The sequence below is a fragment of the Pinus tabuliformis genome, chromosome J (genome assembly GCF_031772625.1).
Source record: "Pinus tabuliformis cultivar Carrire ecotype Pingquan chromosome J, CPIR1, whole genome shotgun sequence".
Taxonomy (NCBI): Eukaryota; Viridiplantae; Streptophyta; class Pinopsida; order Pinales; family Pinaceae; genus Pinus; species Pinus tabuliformis.
In genome coordinates this window covers 1,132,320,383-1,132,340,760 of record NC_142295.1, presented here as the reverse complement: position 1 = coordinate 1,132,340,760, position 20,378 = coordinate 1,132,320,383, and the positions used below count along the sequence as shown (strand labels likewise).

The 20,378-nt window shown below is 38.8% G+C and overlaps 1 protein-coding gene across 6 annotated transcripts in view; it reads right to left on the bottom strand.

Annotated features, from left to right (window-relative positions):
• Nucleotides 1–20,378, bottom strand: part of LOC149231065 (Protein phosphatase 2C family protein) — a 434,498-nt gene that overhangs the window by 316,875 nt on the left and 97,245 nt on the right. For 5 of the 6 annotated variants that reach the window (XM_089379111.1, XM_089379109.1, XM_089379108.1 and 2 more), the window contains one exon: nucleotides 19,776–19,884. In XM_089379111.1, coding sequence (XP_089235237.1) covers nucleotides 19,776–19,884 — 109 coding nt within the window. The remainder of the gene's footprint in view (nucleotides 1–19,775; nucleotides 19,885–20,378) is intronic. The other variant, XM_089379112.1, reaches the window with a different exon arrangement.

The window sequence follows — 20,378 nt, the reverse complement described above, 5'->3', positions numbered from 1 at the left end:
GTGTGATGAATTGAGTCATGTAACAGGCCTAGGTAACTTGGGAGATTGCTATCAAGTGAGTATATTTACTCTAAGAGGATTTTTTCTACTTGGTTAATTATTAGGTACTTTAAGGCACTTAATAATTAATTGAGTTTTTTCCTCCAAGCAAACCCCAAAGCCAGAATTTAGCTTGATGGCAAGGCCTTGGGTGAGTCCTAGTGTCTAGAGTCATTGTATATTAACATACTAGATCATCGAAAAATTTCGCGAAATTTGAATAAGTCTAGGAGTAAATTTTTTAATTTTTAAAATTTCTCATTGGACAGATATTTTAATAAATTCTAATTTTAAAATGTAATAAGTGATGCTTAGAGAAGTTGTATGGGGTATGTGTGCTCAAAATTACACCTCTCACCCTTAACTTTCTATGAAGACACACTTTGAGGAGTAAAAAAATAAGTTCTAGACTCTCAAAACCCACTTTTCCTAAGTTAAGTGGAAAATGTGGCAATAAATTAACCCATAAATAATTAAATGGAGAGAAATAAAAAAACTCCATGTGACAAAATGACTTGGAAATTATCCCAAGTCAAAGAGCACTTGAAGAAAAAGTTAAAAAGATGATTTGGCACATGACATCATTAAAGCATTGAGCACATGGGAAAATCGAATTCCCAACTACAAATAAGGAAATCGATTAGGTGACTTGGCAATTTGATTCTCTTGGAGGATCTTGGAATATTTGATGGATTTTTGAGTGAGAGTTTGTTGGAGACTTGTCTCCACTTCCAGCTACACTTAACTCCCACACATGGCAGCTACACTTTGAGTTGAGGATGCACGCAGCTCCAGAAGAGGCCCATGCATTCCTTATGGCAGCTCTCCGCTTTCCTTGGAGGAGAGGTGTCATCATTTGGTTTAGTGGTTGAAGATCACATGAGAGGTAACTCCCCTGTTTCACAATTGGCACATCTTTGCTTCACACATGGGAACTCGCATTTTCTTGGAGGAGATACGTTGGGCACTTCAACCAAATCGAAGTTCGATTTGGTTGGAGTTCACATGTGTCACAACTACTCTACACTTGGAATTCGAGTTGCTCATCTTGGGATCTTCTCCATCTCCACATGTCACATTGTTTTCTTCATTGGAATTTGCTCCCATTTCTCTTATTTAAGTGAGCTTTGGGCTCTCATTATGTATTCTTGATACTAGCTATTGTGCTTGCGGAAGCGTTGCTACTTTGTACACTTTCAAATATCAATAAAGACTTTGGGGTTTCATTCATGAGAAGTTCTTCCTTCTTGGAGCATGGTATGATCTTGTGTTTATTTTCCTTCTATATGTGCTAATTATTTTATGCTTCCATATACTTTTAGGAGATGTTTTGATGTAGAGCTATCTTGCATCAATACATGATTTAGAAATTGTGCTCTAGATTTAGATAGTCCTAGTAGATTTCACATAAATCTCTAGGCCTCCTTTTCATTGCATATTTTTTTAAATCTATATGTGGAGCTAATCTTTTGATTGAGTTTTGTAGAAAGGAAATCTTTAGTTGGATCAAAGATCAAGCGTGAGGGGAAGTCTTTGGAGAGACCAACCAACTCTTGATATGTTTATGAAGGAACTTTCATTTGTTCTTTGAGCCTCATAGTCTAATATTACACATTGTATTGCAGGGGTGCTAGCCATAGCTTGTATACAAGCCAAGTTACTCTCAAATTTAAAATCATTTCTTTTAAAAAATATTGTGCTACATTGATATCATTTTGTTATCTTAGAGCTAAATCATGGCTAAGCAAAGAGGAGAGTTTACTCATACTCTTTAGCCTAGCCTTTGTAGATTATATTGTATATATATTTCATTCTTGATTGAATTTTTTATCTAACTTTTGATTTGTTTTGCAGTAATACTAACTCATTTTATGGCAGCTTGAAGGAACATCCATTTGAGACATCTAACACACTTTTTGCAGGACATATTGGCATAGTATTTGCAGCCCTCTTGTGACTATTTGCAACTCTTTTTGTCGGTGTTTGCAGCCTCATTTGTTGCTGTCCAAAAGTTCCTAAAGGCTCCCATTTATCTCAAGCAAAATCCTGGGCTTGAGGGAGACTTACCCTCTCCTCCTTGCACATTTTTCGTGATTATTGAAGGTTGAAATTTTTGGGACAGAATTCAGAAATTTGTTTCCAATTCAATAGAAAGGATCATTGGAATCTTGTAGCCATCTCCCCTTTGCAGAATGTTGTCCCTATTTCCTAAAGGAAGGATCCTAGTAACTAGAAATTAAATTTTATTGGAAAAAATTCCCAAATCTTGAAGCCTTTGTCTCACATATAAAGGAAGCTCAACTTTGTAATTTTCTCTTCAATAAAGATTTATTTTCTTATGAGGGAGCTTGGGAATTATCCCCAGGCATCCCGCCTCCTTATTTAGAGGGAGGACTTCTTTTTTAGGTGGATTGACTTTCTTAGCTTAGTTTCTAACTTATTTGCATGATTTTGCTCTTGTTAATCTAATCTAACTTGTGCATGATTTAAATCATAATTTCAACACATAGCACTCACAACATCTTAACTCTTTTTTCGCAATCAATTTTGCTTACCTCATTTGTTAGATCTCTTGTGTTGGGCAATTAACTTTCATGGTTGTTGAAGCTACAAAATTTACAAATCTTTTTGGGCAACTCATTTTATTCGCTACAACATGTCACAAGCAAGCATTTCACATTGACAATTTTGATTAGTCTAGTTACATTCACTTAGCATTTGTTGGAATTTCAAAGTCTAACACATCAGAAATTCTTCCTGCATTATCTAGTTTATTTCACCTACTTGTTTATTCCTTAACAAGTTATTTAACCATATAAATACTGAAAATAAACACAAATGCAGTCTCAACTCATCTACAGATCATCAACTGAAATAATAGACAAACACACAAGGGACACTATTATTTTTGGACAATCATCCCCGGAAAAACCTGAATTGGGAAAACCGGTGCAGCAGTTCTGAGGGTTTTATTATTAAGCAGCTTTCTTGAGTACAACTAGGGTGCCAAACTGGCTCACCCAACAGAGATTTCTATCTCGCAGTAATACCTCTCCTCAGAAGCAGATATTCAGCAAGTCTGCCCCACGAAAATCCTTCCAGCACTTCTCCAAAGCTCTGAGTCAGCCCTGCTAGCCTCTACATAACTCTGGAACCCCCTGCGTCAGCCCTCTGCCTCTCTGCGTCAGCTCTCTGGCCTTCTACGTCACCCACACAGGCCCTGCTAGCCTCTGCGTAGTCTCTATTTGCCTCTGTGTGGCTCCTGCTGGCTCTGCGCAGCCTCCTCAATCACTGCACTAGCCCTCTGGCACTATCTCTACCTCTCTGCTATGTACTCACTGCCCCTCGCTGCAACTCAGATCACTTGTTCGAATTTTCTCAGCAAACCCTGCTCCAGAAAATCAAATTGACTGATCAATCTTGGTGTATCTCCAACTGACCATCAAGCCTCCTCTTATACTTTTCCTGTTGAGTCTTCAATGGCCGCAATTAAGTCCCTAATCAACAACTAAGATTAGATTTGGCTTGATCCATATCATTTAGAACATTCTCACCCAGTTTTATATTAATACCCATTAATATTTTAATTTTCCTAATTTTAGACTTAGAAACTCTATTAAAAATATTAATTATTTTAATATCTCTCTAACCGAGTGCAATTTCCCCAAACCATTTCTTGGACTTGGAGATCTCATGTGCTTTAGCCTCTCCACCAATTTTCATGGCTAGAGCACATCCGATGCTACCCCAAATCAACACTCCCTCTTAGCGACGAATGTGCCTAGTAATGCTCCACCACTAAATATCACACTGATCATCCGGCATCGATACCTATGTTGATGCTTGGCCTGCTGCCCAACATCCTCTGCACTGATGCTTCCTGTACTGTTGCCCATGGCTCTTCCACTGCCACTGCTACATCTGTATTGCAGCTCCCTCTGCATTCATGCCGTCGCTGGTCCTTTCTCCCAACACTGCATCGGCACTACAGCTCTCTCTCAACATGTTGCATCGTGCTGCCCATAGCACTACCACTACTAATTGTTGCACTGCAACTCAGTTACCGGGAAGTAAGTAACTGATCTACCCAACTACAGACATCCTTGTTGGTCTGGAAGCCCCCTGATGTTGAAGCCACCTCTCCTACTATCCTGTGCTCCCTCTGTTGCCTTTGCGCCTCTCGCACTACTGCAAACACTTTTGTGCCTTTCTGCACTACTGCAACCATCTATGTGCCTCTTGCACTGCTGCAACCCCCATTGCATTGCTACAGACCTTTACACACTAGCATTGCCTTGTAGCTCCATCCGCATCTTGCTTCTACCGACATCCGTCATCCTGCTACTGTCACTCGGGGCTCCCATAGCCGGATATGATCCAAGAGTTTGGGTACCTCAAGGACCATGCCCCTCATCTTCTATAGTCCTCCTGACTATAGCTCGATGTCGCCCCACCTCTTCTCTAGAGGTGCATGAGCACTCATGGCACAGTCGTCATCCGTCTCGACTTCTTCCTTAGCCTTAGTTGGAGCTACCTTGGAGTCAAAAGCCTCTCCCTTATTCTTCTTCCCGGGACATTGAGTTGCATAATGACCCAGCCATAGTTTTAAAAACCGTTCCGGTCCAACCGGTTACCGGCCTAACCGGCCGGTTGGGAGGCTCACCGGTCAGAACCGGTGAAAAAACCCGGTTAGAAGCCCCATGTGCCCGGAAAATTGACCTAACCGGTAAAAACCGGCCGGTTTAGGTCAAAACCGGCCGGTTTATTGCTAACCGGCCGGTTTTGTCCTAAACCGGCCGGTTTATGGACAGCCCACTGAAACATGACAAAAAACGCAATTGTTTAGTGGATTAGTGGTTTAGGGGTTATGATTTTCATGACTTTATCAATAGGAATGATACATGTTCTAGATACTTCATCTCTCAAACCTTACTACAATTTTCTAAGTTCTTAAAATATCACTGCAATTCGGGAAAATTGAAATACCATTGTAATTCAGACCTTTGTAATCCACTGAAATCTTCAGACCTTCTTTAGTATCATTATAGTTTCGGACCTCTATTAACCAAGGAAGATTTTGTACCTCTGCAATGTTATTAGGCCTACAATCTTCGGACTTCTATACGAAGTTACTGTGATTCTTGGGTTTCTGTAATACTCCGGACTTTGGATCTTTGTGATTCTTGGGTCTCTGAAATACACCAGACTTTGAACCTCTATGATTCTCGTGTCTCTGAAACACCTCAGACTTTGGACCTCTATGCAGACCTATTTTAATTTAGGGGCAGACTTTTTGTCTGTCATTTGGTTCTCTTCTTTTGTATAAGCTTCTTGCTAGTCTTGTTATACTTGATCTCCAAATGATCAAGCTACAGATGAAATAGTGATATTTCCAGCTACCAAGGATACAAACCATAGCTTTGATACCATGTTGGAAAATGGTTAGGGCAACATATTAAACCTAACATTTTCCTTAGATGAAATTTACTTGTGATATTAATATCTTCTTAGTGGTTTAGAGCCTCATTGCTTATGTATTTTGTCGATGATATGTATTGCACTCGGTGCCATTTTGATATATTCACCTTTACATGGTATATAAATGAGCAATCTTTGCATATTTTGTCTCTATTGGCTTGGAATCATGCTTTTAAATCTTAAAAATAGTTTTTTTCATTAAAAAATAATTATTTAATGTATTTTTCTAAAACCGGTTCGTTTAGACCAAACCAGTCCCGGTTAGACCGGTTCCGGTTGGTAAACCGGTTCATTAGGTGGACCGGTCCGATCACCGGTTCCGGTTTTAAAAACACTGGAAGCACTTTACCTTGGAGATGTCCTTCTTCCTCTTCCCATGCTGTCCCGCAAATGCCAGAGCCGCATCCTCCTCCTCTTTCTTGATTCGACCTCCTTTGTTGCTACTCCCTACCTTGGTCAGCCGTCTGATCTCTTCTTGGTGAAGAGCTACCCACATTTCTTCCCATCCTGGAAGAGTAGCTCTGCCCAAAATACTTTGGACAAATGTCTCCCAATCCTCGGAGACTGCATTCAGGGCGGTCCTCACCATGAACTCCTGATCTGACGTGGCCCCTATGGAAGTAAGTTGGTCTCGAATCTCTTGCAACCTGCTAAGGTATAGATCTATCTGCTCCCCCTTCTGCATCTGATACGACCACAATTGATTCTCCAACAGCATCTTCCTCTGCACGGAAGTGCCCTGATACAATGTCGTCAAGGTATCCCGCATCTCCTTTGTCGTGTTCTACTCGGCAATATGTTGTACTACATGATCCTTGACCCCATCAAGGATTATGCAAGTTGCCTTCACCATTGCATCCTCATACCTTTCATTATCAGTTGGGTCAACTGGGATAGCCATGGTTCTCAAGGTGAAGCCCTTGATGCGATGTCTATCCAGAACAGACAGGATCCTGGCCTTCCAGATGACAAAGTTGGAGGCCCCATCCAACCTGTCCTGATCCCTCAGTCTATTCATTGCCATCTCCGCTCTTCTTCTAGACTCCCTCTGAGTCTCGACTTCCCTCTTGGAAGTTCTCTCCTAGACTCCCTCTAGGCTCTGAGTCTCGATTTCCCTGCTGGAAATCTTCCCGCCAACTGTCGATCTGCTCCTCTCCAATCCTCTTTGCAATTGTAACTCGTATCTGGATTTCTTGGCTAGAAATCCCTCAAGGCAGCGACTCCCTCTACCTTGGTTTTGTCCCGTTAGGTACTGTTCTGCTTCAGCAGCAACAGCACCCCACCAGCGTCACAATCCACAATTTGCCCACAGCTCCCTAGGCCCCAACAGTTGAAGAAACTGAGCCTCTTAGCTCTGCGCAATCCCAGCAAGGCTGAATCGCTCCTTTGGCCAACTACATCAAGCCTACCTGGCTGAGTAGGACGGCGTGGCTCTCATGAGCCTCTTTTGCCTCTCATTTCCTATGCATTGGCCCTCTCTCTAGCTCGAAATGATGACGCAAACTCTCTACATCACTCCTTCTCTACTTCCTTCTGCCTAGGAGCAACTCTGTCTCTCAGGACAACTGCTACTACTGCAAATTTTTGATATTGTTGGTGCCTTCAGTCCTCCTGTGATCTGCAACGCTCTGATACCATGTTAGAATTTCTAAGTCTAACACATCAAAAATTCTTCCTGCATTATCTGGTATATTTCACCTACTTGTTTATTCCTTAACAAGTTATTTAACCATATAAATACTAAAAATAGACACAATTGTAGTCTCAACTCATCTACAGATCATCAACTGAAATAATAGACAAACACTTAAGGGACAATGTTATTTTTGGACAATCGTCCCCGGAAAAAACCGACTTGGAAAAACCGGTGCAGCAGTTATGAGGGTTTTATTATTAAGCAGCTTTCTTGAGTACAACTAGGGTGCCAAACTGGCTCACCCAACAAGATTTCTATCTGGAATTAATACCTCTCCTCGGAAGCAGATATTCAACAAGTCTGCCCCACGAAAATCCTTCCAGCGCTTCTCCAAGGCTCTGCGTCAGCCCTGCTAGCCTCTACGTAGCTCTAGAACCCCCTACGTTAGCCCTCTGCCTCTCTGCGTCAGCTCTCTGGCCTTCTGCGTCACCCACGTAGGCCCTACTAGCCTCTACACAGTCTCTAGCTGCCTCTGTGTGGCTCTTGCTGGCTCTACGTAGCCTCCTCAATCACTGCGCTGGCCCTCTGGCACTATCTCTGCCTCTCTGCTATGTACTCACTGCCCCTCGCTGCAACTCAGATCACTTGTTCGAATTTTCTCAGCAAACCCCACTCCAGAAAATCGAACTGATTGATCAATCTTAGTGTATCTCCAACTGACCCTCAAGCCTCCTCTTATACTTTTTCTATTGAGTCTTCAACGGCCGAGATTAAGTCCCTAATCAACGGCTAAGACTAGATTTGGTTTGATCCATGTCATTTAAAACATTCTCACCCAGTTTTATATTAATATCCATTAATATTTTAAATTTCCTAAGTTTAGACTTAGGAACTCCATTAAAAATATTAATTATTTTAATATTTCTCTAACCAGGTGGAATTTCCCCAAACCATTTCTGGGTCTTGGAAATCTCGTGTGCTTTAGCCTCTCCACCAATTTTCATGGCTAGAGCACATCCGATGCTACCCCCAATCAACAGCATTTGCTTCACATGTTTTGTTGATACATGCTTCACTATTTTTATGTCAAACTTGTGCTTGAATGTCATCTTAATCACATAAATCCTTTTGAAGCATTTTCATTTACTTGGAGAAAATTTTCAAAGTTAACATTTACTTAATTTTGGGCAACTTGTGAAGCTTATATTCACATGCAATTTACTTTTTCAAAGCTTATGAGTTGATTTTAATTTCCATTCACTGTTCCCATTAAGAGACATTGGATACTTGAAAAAATTTCTCTCATTACACTCCCTTGGGAAACAATAGCATTCAAGCATTTCATTTAGGCATTCTAGTTTAGACTTGCACATTTAAAACTCACCTCCAAGCATAAGCTTGGTTGTATAGACATAATAGGACAAAGTTTTCCTTGAAAATTTCTTCCATTTGGTACAAAGTAAGGTAAAGTGTGTAACCCTGCAATTATGAAGGTGGATTTGTCCCCTTGTAGGAACGATGTTGAGAAATCTAGGGCAGTGATTAGGTTAGGGTTTATTAAATGATTTCTCTTAGATTGACAAATTCTTGTGATATTATTTTATTAGTGTTCTTTCCATCATCAAGACAAATGCCAAAAACAAATGAAGATCACAGACATAAAAAGAGGAACATCAGATGTAGGCACTCAGCCAGGGAAAAACCCCTAGGAAGGGGAAAACTCAGTCAAAATCTTCCAATAGATTCAAATCAAGTTGAGATGACCAAGACCCTAATTTACCAAGAACACCTTCCATCCATCAAGTCATACTTGTGCAGAGACAACACATCTGCTAGTCCATTTCTACATAAGTCAACGACAAGTAGTTCATCAAGATGCTTGTCCTTCTTCATGTAACCTTGGCTTCTTGCATTCATATAGAATTTTGGTCTTGTGATTATAGAGAGCTTTGGTCCTGTAGTTTCCTAATACTTTGGTTCTGCAATAACATATTGCCTCAATCTTGAAGTCACCCAATACATTGATCCTGCAATGACATGATGCCTATAGACATCCAATACTTTGTTGTCTTGTAATAACATGACACCCAATACTTCGTTGTCCTGCAATAACATGACACCCAATACTTCGTTGTGTTGCAATAATATGACAGCCAACACTTCATTGTCTTATAATACTTCACTTTGTTGTCCTGTAATATTTCATTGTCTTGTAATACTTAACTTCGTTGTCCTGTAATCCATCTACACTTCCTTGACTGCTCTATAATTGGTTCGAGTTCACATGGGTATTTATAGATATTTCTGCCTATAGATTGAGTCAACATGAATAATAGTAGAGGTTGACTTATGTTGGAACCAATTTGAGGCCGACTTGATGGATGGAGGGTTTGACATGATAAATTAAATTTATTTCTTTGACATAATGAGGCCTAAAAAGGGTCTTTTACATAAAACTTTGACTTTGACTCAATAAAAGAATCCTAGAGCACTGAATGGGTGCTTTGACATATCGACCATTTACCCAAGCATGAAACCCATGCTTTAGTAAGTCAATAAAAATTTCCTTTTATAAATATTTTTTCTTTTCTTTCTTTTGATAGATACATGACTCGAATTCAATTATGAAGATTGACACTAGTTACATTCTTCAACACTCCCTCTTAACTAGGGAGGTATTCATAATTACATACACATAGAGGTACATGGAAGATCACAAAATGATATGAACTACGAAGAGTTCTAGCACACGCAGTGCTACAGATTAGATAACTGACCAAGTTACTCTAAACAGGTGGGACTAAGGTGGACTCAAGCTTTAGCCACTCTAGGTACCATCAGTTTTTTAAGCACTACCACCAACCCAGGGATCTAGGTGGATATCCAAGATCAGAGCTCCATGACAAACGCCACCCTCCCTACTTCGGGATCTAGACATCAACACATAGGCCAGCCAGATGTCCTCCCAAGCATCTTGCCATAAGATGCTACATCTCTCCTTATAATCTAAATCAGATATATATCTGTCGCCCCAAGCATTCTTCAAACATTCAACCTCTTTACAGAAAGATCATGCACAATCACAACCCCAATCAGTAATAAACCTTTAAAGATATATTCAAGTAAACACAAATATTTGAGGTCCTCAATCATTCGGATGTTGCTTATATCATCATCAAGTTATCCAAATACATCTTGTCAAAAGCTTTCTTCTTTCACTTCTTCAACAACACTAAATACAGTTTCAATATTTCTCAAGTCTTTTTCACGAACATCCATTTGTAGTTCTTTTATTCATTCTTTCTTCGAGGTATTCATTATGACTGTCATAATATGCCCTCCCTCTCAACTGGGGAGATATACCTTTTCTTCTATCCAAGCTCCCTCTCAACTTAGGGAGATCAACAGCTTCCTTCTTTTATAACATTAGAGAAACTTCAACCTTTCAATACTTCATTCTTTTTCATGGCATTAAGGTCATCTTGATCATCATCATTCTTATAGCTTCCTTCATCATGAACATCTTCAATTGAAGATCATGTACCTGCAAAACCTTAATAGCAAGTACAACCAAATACAAATATACGAAAGCATGTAGTTAATCAAAATCATGCCATTACAATGGAAGCATTAAAGCATTCAAACTTTAGACATAAAATTCCTAAACCTAGTTAGGTTTATAATCAGCAAAGGTTACATCTTTTTATATACTAGACTTCAACTTCTTGCTAGGGTTTTGTCATAAACCCTAGACTCCATCTTCGAGACACAATACCTTAGATATCAACAATTCAATCAAATAACAATCCTACTATACATCTAAGGTTTCAATAATATGTTTTTACATGTCAAACTTCTACTAAGGTTTGTTGCAAACCATAGATTTTATCATCAAAGCTAAATCATATTGAAAATAATATCATCATATCCTAGAATATCAATCTTTGCTAGATGAACCCTAAATCAAGACAATTTTGGCCAAGCTTGGGTTTTGATCATACAGTCAAATATACACCTAGGGATTCATTCCTGGGAACTTACTAAGATTATTGCAAGGGTTTTATTCATAAACCCTAATTTACCAAACCCTAAAAATCTAAGGTTTCATAATTTAGACATTAACAACAAACCTTAAAGGGCTAGGATTTTTATCAAGACATTATACAAACCCTAAACTTCAAAAGAATAGGATTTCATCATATGTTCTAGACTTCATCAATAACCCTTAAGTAGACTAGGGTTTCAATATTAATATCAACATACCCTTAGCATTGAAAGGCTAGGGTTTCACAGTGAACCCTAAAGGTTAGGGTTTCACCAAAGTGAGCAAAACAACAAGAGATAAAAAGGTAGATTCAATTTGAAGATTAATCACCCAAACAAGAATCCTCATGATTCAAAAACCTAGACATGAAAGAGTTAGTAATGTAGAACAAACTTTTTAAATGACACTACCTTGTAATATGAATAAGAATTATTATAAATTATACATACCTTGAGTTACTCCTTTTACAAACCTGGTATGTTTTCCTTAATTAAAGGACTCCTTAAATATGATAGCATTTTCATAGATCACCTCCTTAATTGTCAATTTGTGCTTTTAAGGATTTTACCAAGTCACCAATCTTAATATGTCCCTGCAACATTTCTTGACAAGTACAACCAAAAATATGCAAGTACAATGTTGTGATGGTTATCTAGAATCTAGAGAGAGTTTCTAGCCAAGAATCGTCATATGCCATACACTGATTGTAAACCCTAGAAAATTGTGAGATAGGATTTCTTTAAAGAGGGAACAAGTACATGAGAGGGTGACTGTCATATGTATTATGCCTAGAAATTATTAGTATTTGTCATACTCGCAACCAATTTTTGGAAAAGAAGCAAGATATATGTACCTCAACACTTACATACCATAGAGATTATTACCTTTTTCTTGCAGAATGAAGACATGTTGAATGCTTTCTATGCCGGATGAAGAAGTTCCACAAGTCGGCTCATTTTTCTGTCATCTAGGCTTGGACTGTGGATCTTTCAAGTTCATCTTTTATACTACAAGTAGAACAATTGTCTCCAAGGTGAACAATTTGGCTTAGAGTAAATTTACATGCACAGGTCCTTTGATGTGACGGTTGCTTCTGAGTATACTTAGATTCAGAATTAGAGGAGTTCTCATCTCCCTTTCCTTTCATGGATTGCAGTCTTTCAAAATATATTTATGCATAGAACTTCAGTATAGGAGACTCGGCTCCTCTTTAGGATAGTAGTAGCTTCTCTTCAAGCCTTTTAACTAGGTTCATAGGGTCTTTAATAAGACGGACTACTTGTTTTCATTGCTTATGATAGAGATTGCTCCTAACCTTTCAAAAGAAACTTCAAACAATTTGATCAACCATATAGTGTTACTGAAGTTCGGAATTCAAAGAATGATGATTTAAGGCCTTTTATAATGTGTCCAAAACTACTTTCTCACTTGCCAAAGCTCGCGTTAAAGAGAAATATCACTTGCCAAAACTCCCAAAGGCCTTCCACCAACTTGATAGAGACCATCAACCCTAAATCGAAGAGTAAAAGCATCTTTAGGGTTTCTATGCCAAATAGGTACCTTTCGATCAATGAATGCTACCTTGAAGCCTTTGTCTTCCATCGCAGAAATCGGACACATACAACACTTCTTGTAGTTGTATAGTTGGACCATAATTCAAGTGAAGAGTGACAGTTCCTATCCCTTTCACGAGATAGGTAGCATTCTCTCCAAGTATGATCTTTAGATTAGTTTTCTTCTCAACTAAATTTGAGAGGGCCTCCTTGTATTCAATGAAATGCATTGAGGCTCTATTATCAATTAGCCAACGATCCAAAGTATTTGGAGGGGAGGCAGTAGATAGAGCAAAAATAAGATAGAACTCATCTTGTTTTTCTACAACATTACTTTCATCATACCTGGCATTTCGTGTCCTCCTAGAAGGTCGACTATTTCCTTCTTTCCTCTTTCCATTGTTGTTAAACTTGTTGTTCCTTTGATTTCCATTGCTTTTGTAATTGTTGTTGTTGCTATTGTCATCCCTTGGAGAATTTTTCTTGTGAGGACACTCTCTAGCATAGTGGTCGAACCTATTGCAATTGTAACATCTTCCTTTGCCTGTTCCTTTGAATCCCTTCTTAGATCCTTGACCCTGCCTCCTTGGATCAACATCATTCTCCCTCTTCGCATGCGCTGAATGTTGAAGAAAGTGTAACTAGGTTCGGTCTTCATAAATGTAATTTTGATCTTTGTATTTATAAAAGAAAAGAAATATTATTTTTGTTATTTATATCAATGTGTTTCTTGCTCATTGCATAGGTCTAGCACATGTCAAAGTGCTATAGGGAAGTCAAAGAGTCAAAAGAAATGTTGAAAACCCTTAAGGGCATGTTACACCATGTATATTTATGTATGAGAGTCCAATAAATACCTCCAAGCCAAGTCACAAGCCTCCTCCATGAGAGTGCAAGAAATACCTCCAAGTCAAGTCGGCCTAAAGAAGGAGCAGACCTCTATATATAAGGATCATTCCAACCATCCAAAGCAACGCAATTCACCTCTGAAATCACTTAAGGAAAAGGACAAGTATAGGGTACAAAAAACGACAAAGAAGGAGCCTCTAGTGCAGCGAAGAAGGAAGGAAGAAAATCGAAGTTAATAGGGTTGTCTTAGGGCCTATTACAGTCACATGTGCGAAGAAAAGGAGGCTCTCTCTGCTGTCAACCCTCCTATTACAGTCATAAAAGTTCATTGGTTGGGCTAAGAAAGGAGTGCCTATTAGGCCTCTCACTCAAGCGAAGAAGAAGACCACACAAGCGAAGGAAGGAGAGCAATCTAGCATCAGTTTCTTGAAGGAATCCCTCACACGTGTGAAGAAATAGGGCCACACTGTTGTTACATCAGACTTGCAACTATATCTCAAGGAAGAGCTCGATTGTAAGAGGGATAAGGTACTCTTCATAAGGGAAGGAGTCTACTAAGGAACAAAGAAAAATATCTCTTCTAGTGCAAGCATAACTAGGGCTGCTATCAGTTGTCGGAAGAAGAACGAAGTGTCGGAAGAAGAAAGACAAAGGCTTGACTTGTGCTTGGAGGATCCTCTTGTCAAGGGTCTAGGGTTTGGCATTTATCAATAGAAGCTTCAATAAGAGAAATTTCAAGAAGGGTTTTCCTCTCTAAGACAGAGGTTTTGCCCTGGCTGGCAGCCAACATCTTTTGAATGGAGTCAGTGATAATTTTCTTATCTTTGACCTCGAATTTTCTATACTTCATTCTAGCAGCAATAGGTGCATTTGAAGGAGGCTCCACCACTTTTCCTTGTAGATAGTCCAATATTTCATGCTCTTCCAAAGTGAGGTACTAATTCATCGTTCATCCATGATAGTCAAATTTGTAATTGAGCTTGTCCTTAGTCTTGTACCCTATACTTGTCCAATAATGTTTGTCCAACAGATATCTTAATGATTGCTTTTCTCTCTTGCTTGGGCATGTCCTCACCTAAGCTTTGATACCATGATAATTTTAGATAACAATGGTATGTTCTATGATAACTTCCACTTATTTTCCAATAGCAATCACATTGACAGTAATTGTAGATAGAACATAAACAATAGACGCAGAAGACAATCCAAGTCAAGAGAAGACAAGAATTTGGCTCTAGCCAGGGAAAAACCTCAAGATGGGGAAAACCCTTGATCAATTCTTCTTATTATCTAATATCAAATGTTCAGCAGAGAGAGAAAGTACAATAATGCAAAGTCAAAGACAAAATTGACTTGCCAACTTGATGATCCAATACCACTGTCCAAATGCCAAACAAACAGCCCAGTCAAATCAGAAATTTCTGCACTCTGTCAACAGCAGTCAAACTGCCCTAACCAGAAAGTCAACAGTGGTCAACGCAGCTGTAAAAGAGTCCTCCTTGAACTCGGTCAAGGGCGGTCAAACTCGGTCAAAAAAGAGAGAACATCTGCAGTAATTTTCTGTGGTCAAAACAGCAGTCAACCCTGAAGTCAACGCTGGTCAAAGTGCTCAGATTTCCTCAATTTCTGTGCCCAGCAACTCAGCCTTCCAAGATCGAATTTTTCGGTGGTCAAATGAAGTCAAACCAATGAAGTAAACTCAGTCAAACAAGGTCAAATGGTCCTGCTGCAGAAAGTCAAACCAAACAGTCAAAGATGCCTCCAAAAATCTCACACATGTGAAGAAGAAAGGCTGCCCTTCAATCTGTACGACCCAATCAATGAAGGAGAGAGAAGAATCTGTTGTGATGAATTTGCCAAATGAGGATGGAGGTCTCTTCTATTTATATGCATTGGAGGAGGGTTAATTTGTCCAACTTGACCCCAAGCCAACCTTCACAAATTGCACGCGTGGGCTTGACTTCAAAAACATATTTCTCCTTGTCCAAATTTAGTGATCTTTAGGTCAGATTTGGTCCTCTCGGAAAGAGGAATTCAATCCAATAATCATCTTCTTCAAATGAGCTGTCCAAAGTGGAATTTGACCCCAGTTGCACATTTTAACGTGCCCCCAAGCCAAAATTAATAACAAAATAATAAAACTGCCTCTACTTGCACAAGCAGGTAGCATTTCATTTAAACATTACAACAACACCTGATAAATTATAATGCTAGTGAAAAGTCATCAAAAATGCTAGGGTGCCAATGCAGAAGGCCCGTCTATCCATAATCATGTGTAATCACCATCAACATGTGTGCATGGATACATCACCCCCTAAATAACCATAGTAGACATGATAATTAAATGAACAGTGTGAATATACACGCCACATCCACTAGGGCACTCATGAACTCAATACCACCATCAAATGTACCAATAATGCATTATGAAGGCTGAAAAAAAATGTAAAATTGATGATGATAATCACATAATAAAAGGGGACTATTTAATGTACACACTTATAACCAATAAACCATCATGTCATCATCACAATGTTGATTACACTGGAACATATGATCAAAAGGGACATGCTTTAATCACTTTGCCTATGCCACCTTTCTCAAAACATCACATCACCCACCATTGATCAGTTGTCAATGCCTGGGGCACCATAACAGTAATGCCAAGAAAGGTGTGTGCTTCCATATTACGTTCCTGGATAACACCAATCCATCATCTGGACAGCTGTAAATATTTGTTACTAATAACAAAGTGCTCAGAAAGATGCTCATGAACCATACTGTGTAGCAAGGGCGATGCACTATCTGATAATGTCATCTGGAGAACACCCAGGCCCGAAGGGGCCTGGCTTTGTAATCCTGGGCCCTAGAGTGAGCAGATCCATCACTCCTAACCAGTGTTGATAATATCGCCGAGATATTGGCGATATTCGGAAATATCACGATATTTTCGGCGAGCCGATATATCGCCGACAAAATATCGCGATATTTTCGGCTTTTGAAAATATCGCGCGATTTCCGAAATATCGCCGATATTTCGGAAAATATCGCACGACGATCGAAAATATCACCCAGTGACTGTAAAAAATTTCTGCATGGCCTATAAAAATCTGATTTTGGTTTTTTTTCATATCATTTTCATTTCTGATTGCTGGAGAAGGAAGGGGAGAGCTATGTGGTTGCTGCCAAGGATGGTTTGAGCGTTCTAGGCCCTAGTATTGATATGCTATTCATGGTAATGTTAAATTCTTAAAGCAAAAGTGACATTCTCCTTAATCTTCATTTTCATCCTTTTACTTAAATTTTTAACATTACCATGAAATGACTCAGGATGTTTGAGAGTGGTTCCGGCCTCATTGGATTTCATATGGAGAAAGTAGAATTTTAGATTTCATTCAAAATGCAGCAGACTTATCAGTTTTTTAGGATTTCAGGATTGGGAGATTGTAATGTTTCCAGGTGACACCACCTGCCCGGGCTACCCCTGCCACCAATAGAGGACATGGTCTACCTCCTATAGCTCCTACTTCTAGTTCTTCAGCTTCTAGAGCATAGCAAACTCCTCTGCCAACTCCACCAGCACCAGCGTCTACATCTAGAGGGAAACGGAAAGCAATAGGATTAGACTTTAGTTATTTTCTTATGTGCTTGTAAGTTGTACATGAACAATGAACATTGAATATTCAAGAATCAAGACCAAGCATATCACATTCTAATTTCTTAATAGTAAATTTTGATTCTATTTATTTTTTTTAAGTGAACTATGAACTTTGAGAAGTAATTATATTTTAATTTGATTAGATAAGCTGCAACCTGCAATTTAATATGGATAAAAAACTATATTTCGGTATATATATATATATATATATAAAACGTGTCCCCCGTGTCTTGTTTCCAGGTCGTTGCGTTTCGTATTGAATACTCGTATTTACGTGTCCTCCGTGTCTCGTGTCCTCGTGTCATGTGACTTAGCTTAGACAATATTGATGTATTGTCTCCGTGGAGGGTGGAGTCTGAGGAGCCCCTCTTGGAGGAGTCACCTTCATGGTTAGAGCCAGTGGCAAATGATCCATTAGAGCAGGGGCAGCAAGAGGAGGACTCGGAGTCAGAGGAGCAGCAGCACTCAAAGGAGGAGCAGGAGGAGGAGGAGGAGGACACTGCAGGAGCATCAGCATCAACACCATCTGTTATAGAGATAGGAGAGCATAGCCCCATACCTAGCACTCATTATTTGACATTAGGTGCAGAGGCAGCGTCAGGGCCTCCTACTACTAGGGGCAGGCCTGGCAAACAGCCCATCATGTTTTCCCGTAAAAGGGGGAGAGGGCAGTGATTTCAGATAGATAGCTGCTAGTTTTATTTGTTATGCTACATATAACTCATGATGATGAGATACTTTTATATATGTGATGTTATTTTGTATTGGTTCTCCACATTTGAGTCCTTGAATGGAAAATTATCAGGGATCAGCAGGATTTCATATCGCCTTTGATGTATCATTTCTATTTGACATCATATATATCAGTGTTTTCTTCATATTTATGTGCCAATGTGTTTATTTCATGTTGTTATTGCTTTATATGTTTAAAAATCTTTAAAAAATGAATATATTATGCATTTTTTATGCTTGCCGATATTTGCCGATATTTTCGCCGATATTGCCAATAAGATATTTTCTGGACCCTCGCCGATATTTTCCCGATACCGATATTATCAACACTGCTCCTAACATCCAAGGAAAATTTGATAATTCAGGAGAGGTTTAGAAGGCTCAGAGGCATGTTCATAAGCCCATGGTGGTTCCTCAACACTAAATCCCCTCTCTTATCCTAAACTTTATTTAAATGTCTTTTATGATATGATGATTTTTCTTTCATATCCATTGCCTCTTGTTTATGCTAACATTGGTTATTAAACTCATCAGTGTTTCTTTAATGGATTTGCTTTTGTGATAGGAATTTATCAGATATCTTTTTTAACCAGATTAAAAAACAGGAAAAATTATTGAAAGATACATTGTTCCCAAGTGAAATCAAATAAAGGAATAAATTGGCATAAGCAAGAAACATCACACAAGATCAAAGCAACAGAAAGATTCACAACTGTTCACACTGTTCTGTTGCGCTGCCAGGTTTTTCTATATGCTTCAACGGTCAACCAGAGAAAGCTCTTTTTCTTAATATCAATTTTGTCTTTGTTTCTTTATTTCATTTTCTTCAAAAAAATGTTTCCCGGTGCATCTTTCAAAAAACAAGAAAGTTCCGTCCTTTCCATTTCCAAAATGCCTCGAGAATACCATATGCCAAAACAGGGAAATTTAGGGAAAGATATATAGTTTACAAGTGAAACCAAATAAACGAATAAATTGGCATAAGCAAGAAACATTACACAAGACCAAACAGAAAAGATCCACATCTGTTCACAACTTCACACTGTTTTGTTGCACTGCCATATTTTTCTATACACTTCAAACAGAGGAAGCTGTTTTTCTTATTACCAATTCCTTCTTTGTTTCTTTATTTCATTTTCTTCGAGAACATGTTTCCTAGTGCATTTTCAGAAAACAAGAAAGTTGCATCTTTTGTATTTCCTGAACACCATGAGCATACCATCAAACTGTACAACAAAAAAGTCATTATAAGTTGATTTTCTGTAATTGGAAAATTGCCTTAGCAGAAAGGAACAACAATAAGCTCACACTCTCCAATGATAGAGGCACAATGACAATTCCCCAGTCAACCACTAAGTACACTAATCCGCTATCTTTAAGCAAATCAGTTCTTACACAATAAAGGGCCATTATGACAACTAAACTCAGAGGAGATCATCAACATTTCTAAAATTAGTGGGAAGAATTCTCAAACATAAAACCTGTCATTATAACTGCCTAGTTGCACCAAGAGAAGTGAGACACTATACAGCCCAGGTGGGAGAGATGTCTGTGTAATGTACATGGACATTCATAAAATAAAAGGTATAAAGTTTGATATCCAATCTTTAACTCTAAAAAAAATCAACCAAGATAGAAAAAAAACCAAACATACATCCATCTCAAACCCGTATCTTTTAAACACCAAGAAGTTTGCACATGGTATTTTTTATTCCTCCTGGTGTTTAATAAATCTGGGGTTAAGATGGGTTTATGCTAACAAAAAGAAAAACCAGTCAGACCCACCAACTCACGAGGTAGCCCAGCAGAAAGAACATTAGCATGTAAATGGGCACGAGCATACTCTGCAGCCAGACGCCCTCCATGTCCATCATAGATGGCAAAATGAGCACACCTGCAACTCAGCGATAAAATCATCAACTTGAGAACAAAGATGGAATTTATCTCCTTCAGATCAAAACATGCAAAAAAATAGCAAAGCTCATATTTGTATGTGCAAAACCATAGAGGAGTAAGATAAGACACAAACAGCTCAGATGGTGAAGCACATGGTGGATAAGGACTATCAGAACGTTTCAGGTACCAACAAATTTAGCAGGTATTTACTTTCTAGAAAAGCAGTGCAGAAAGAGGAAAACTTTCGAAGACATCTAAAGGGCCACAAAGCAAACTCTCATTGAAAAATCAACATAAAATGCAATGTCTGGTGTGAGGACAAGCTTTGAACTGAAATGAAGCAACTGCAATGTCTAAATGCCTGGCTAGCATTATCTAAATTAAAATACTTATAACTGTGACAAAGATGACAAAATGATGACAGTTGTTGTTTTTTAACCTCTTTTCAGGATATTTTCTATCTACTAAGCATATAGGTCTGTAGAACAGGGC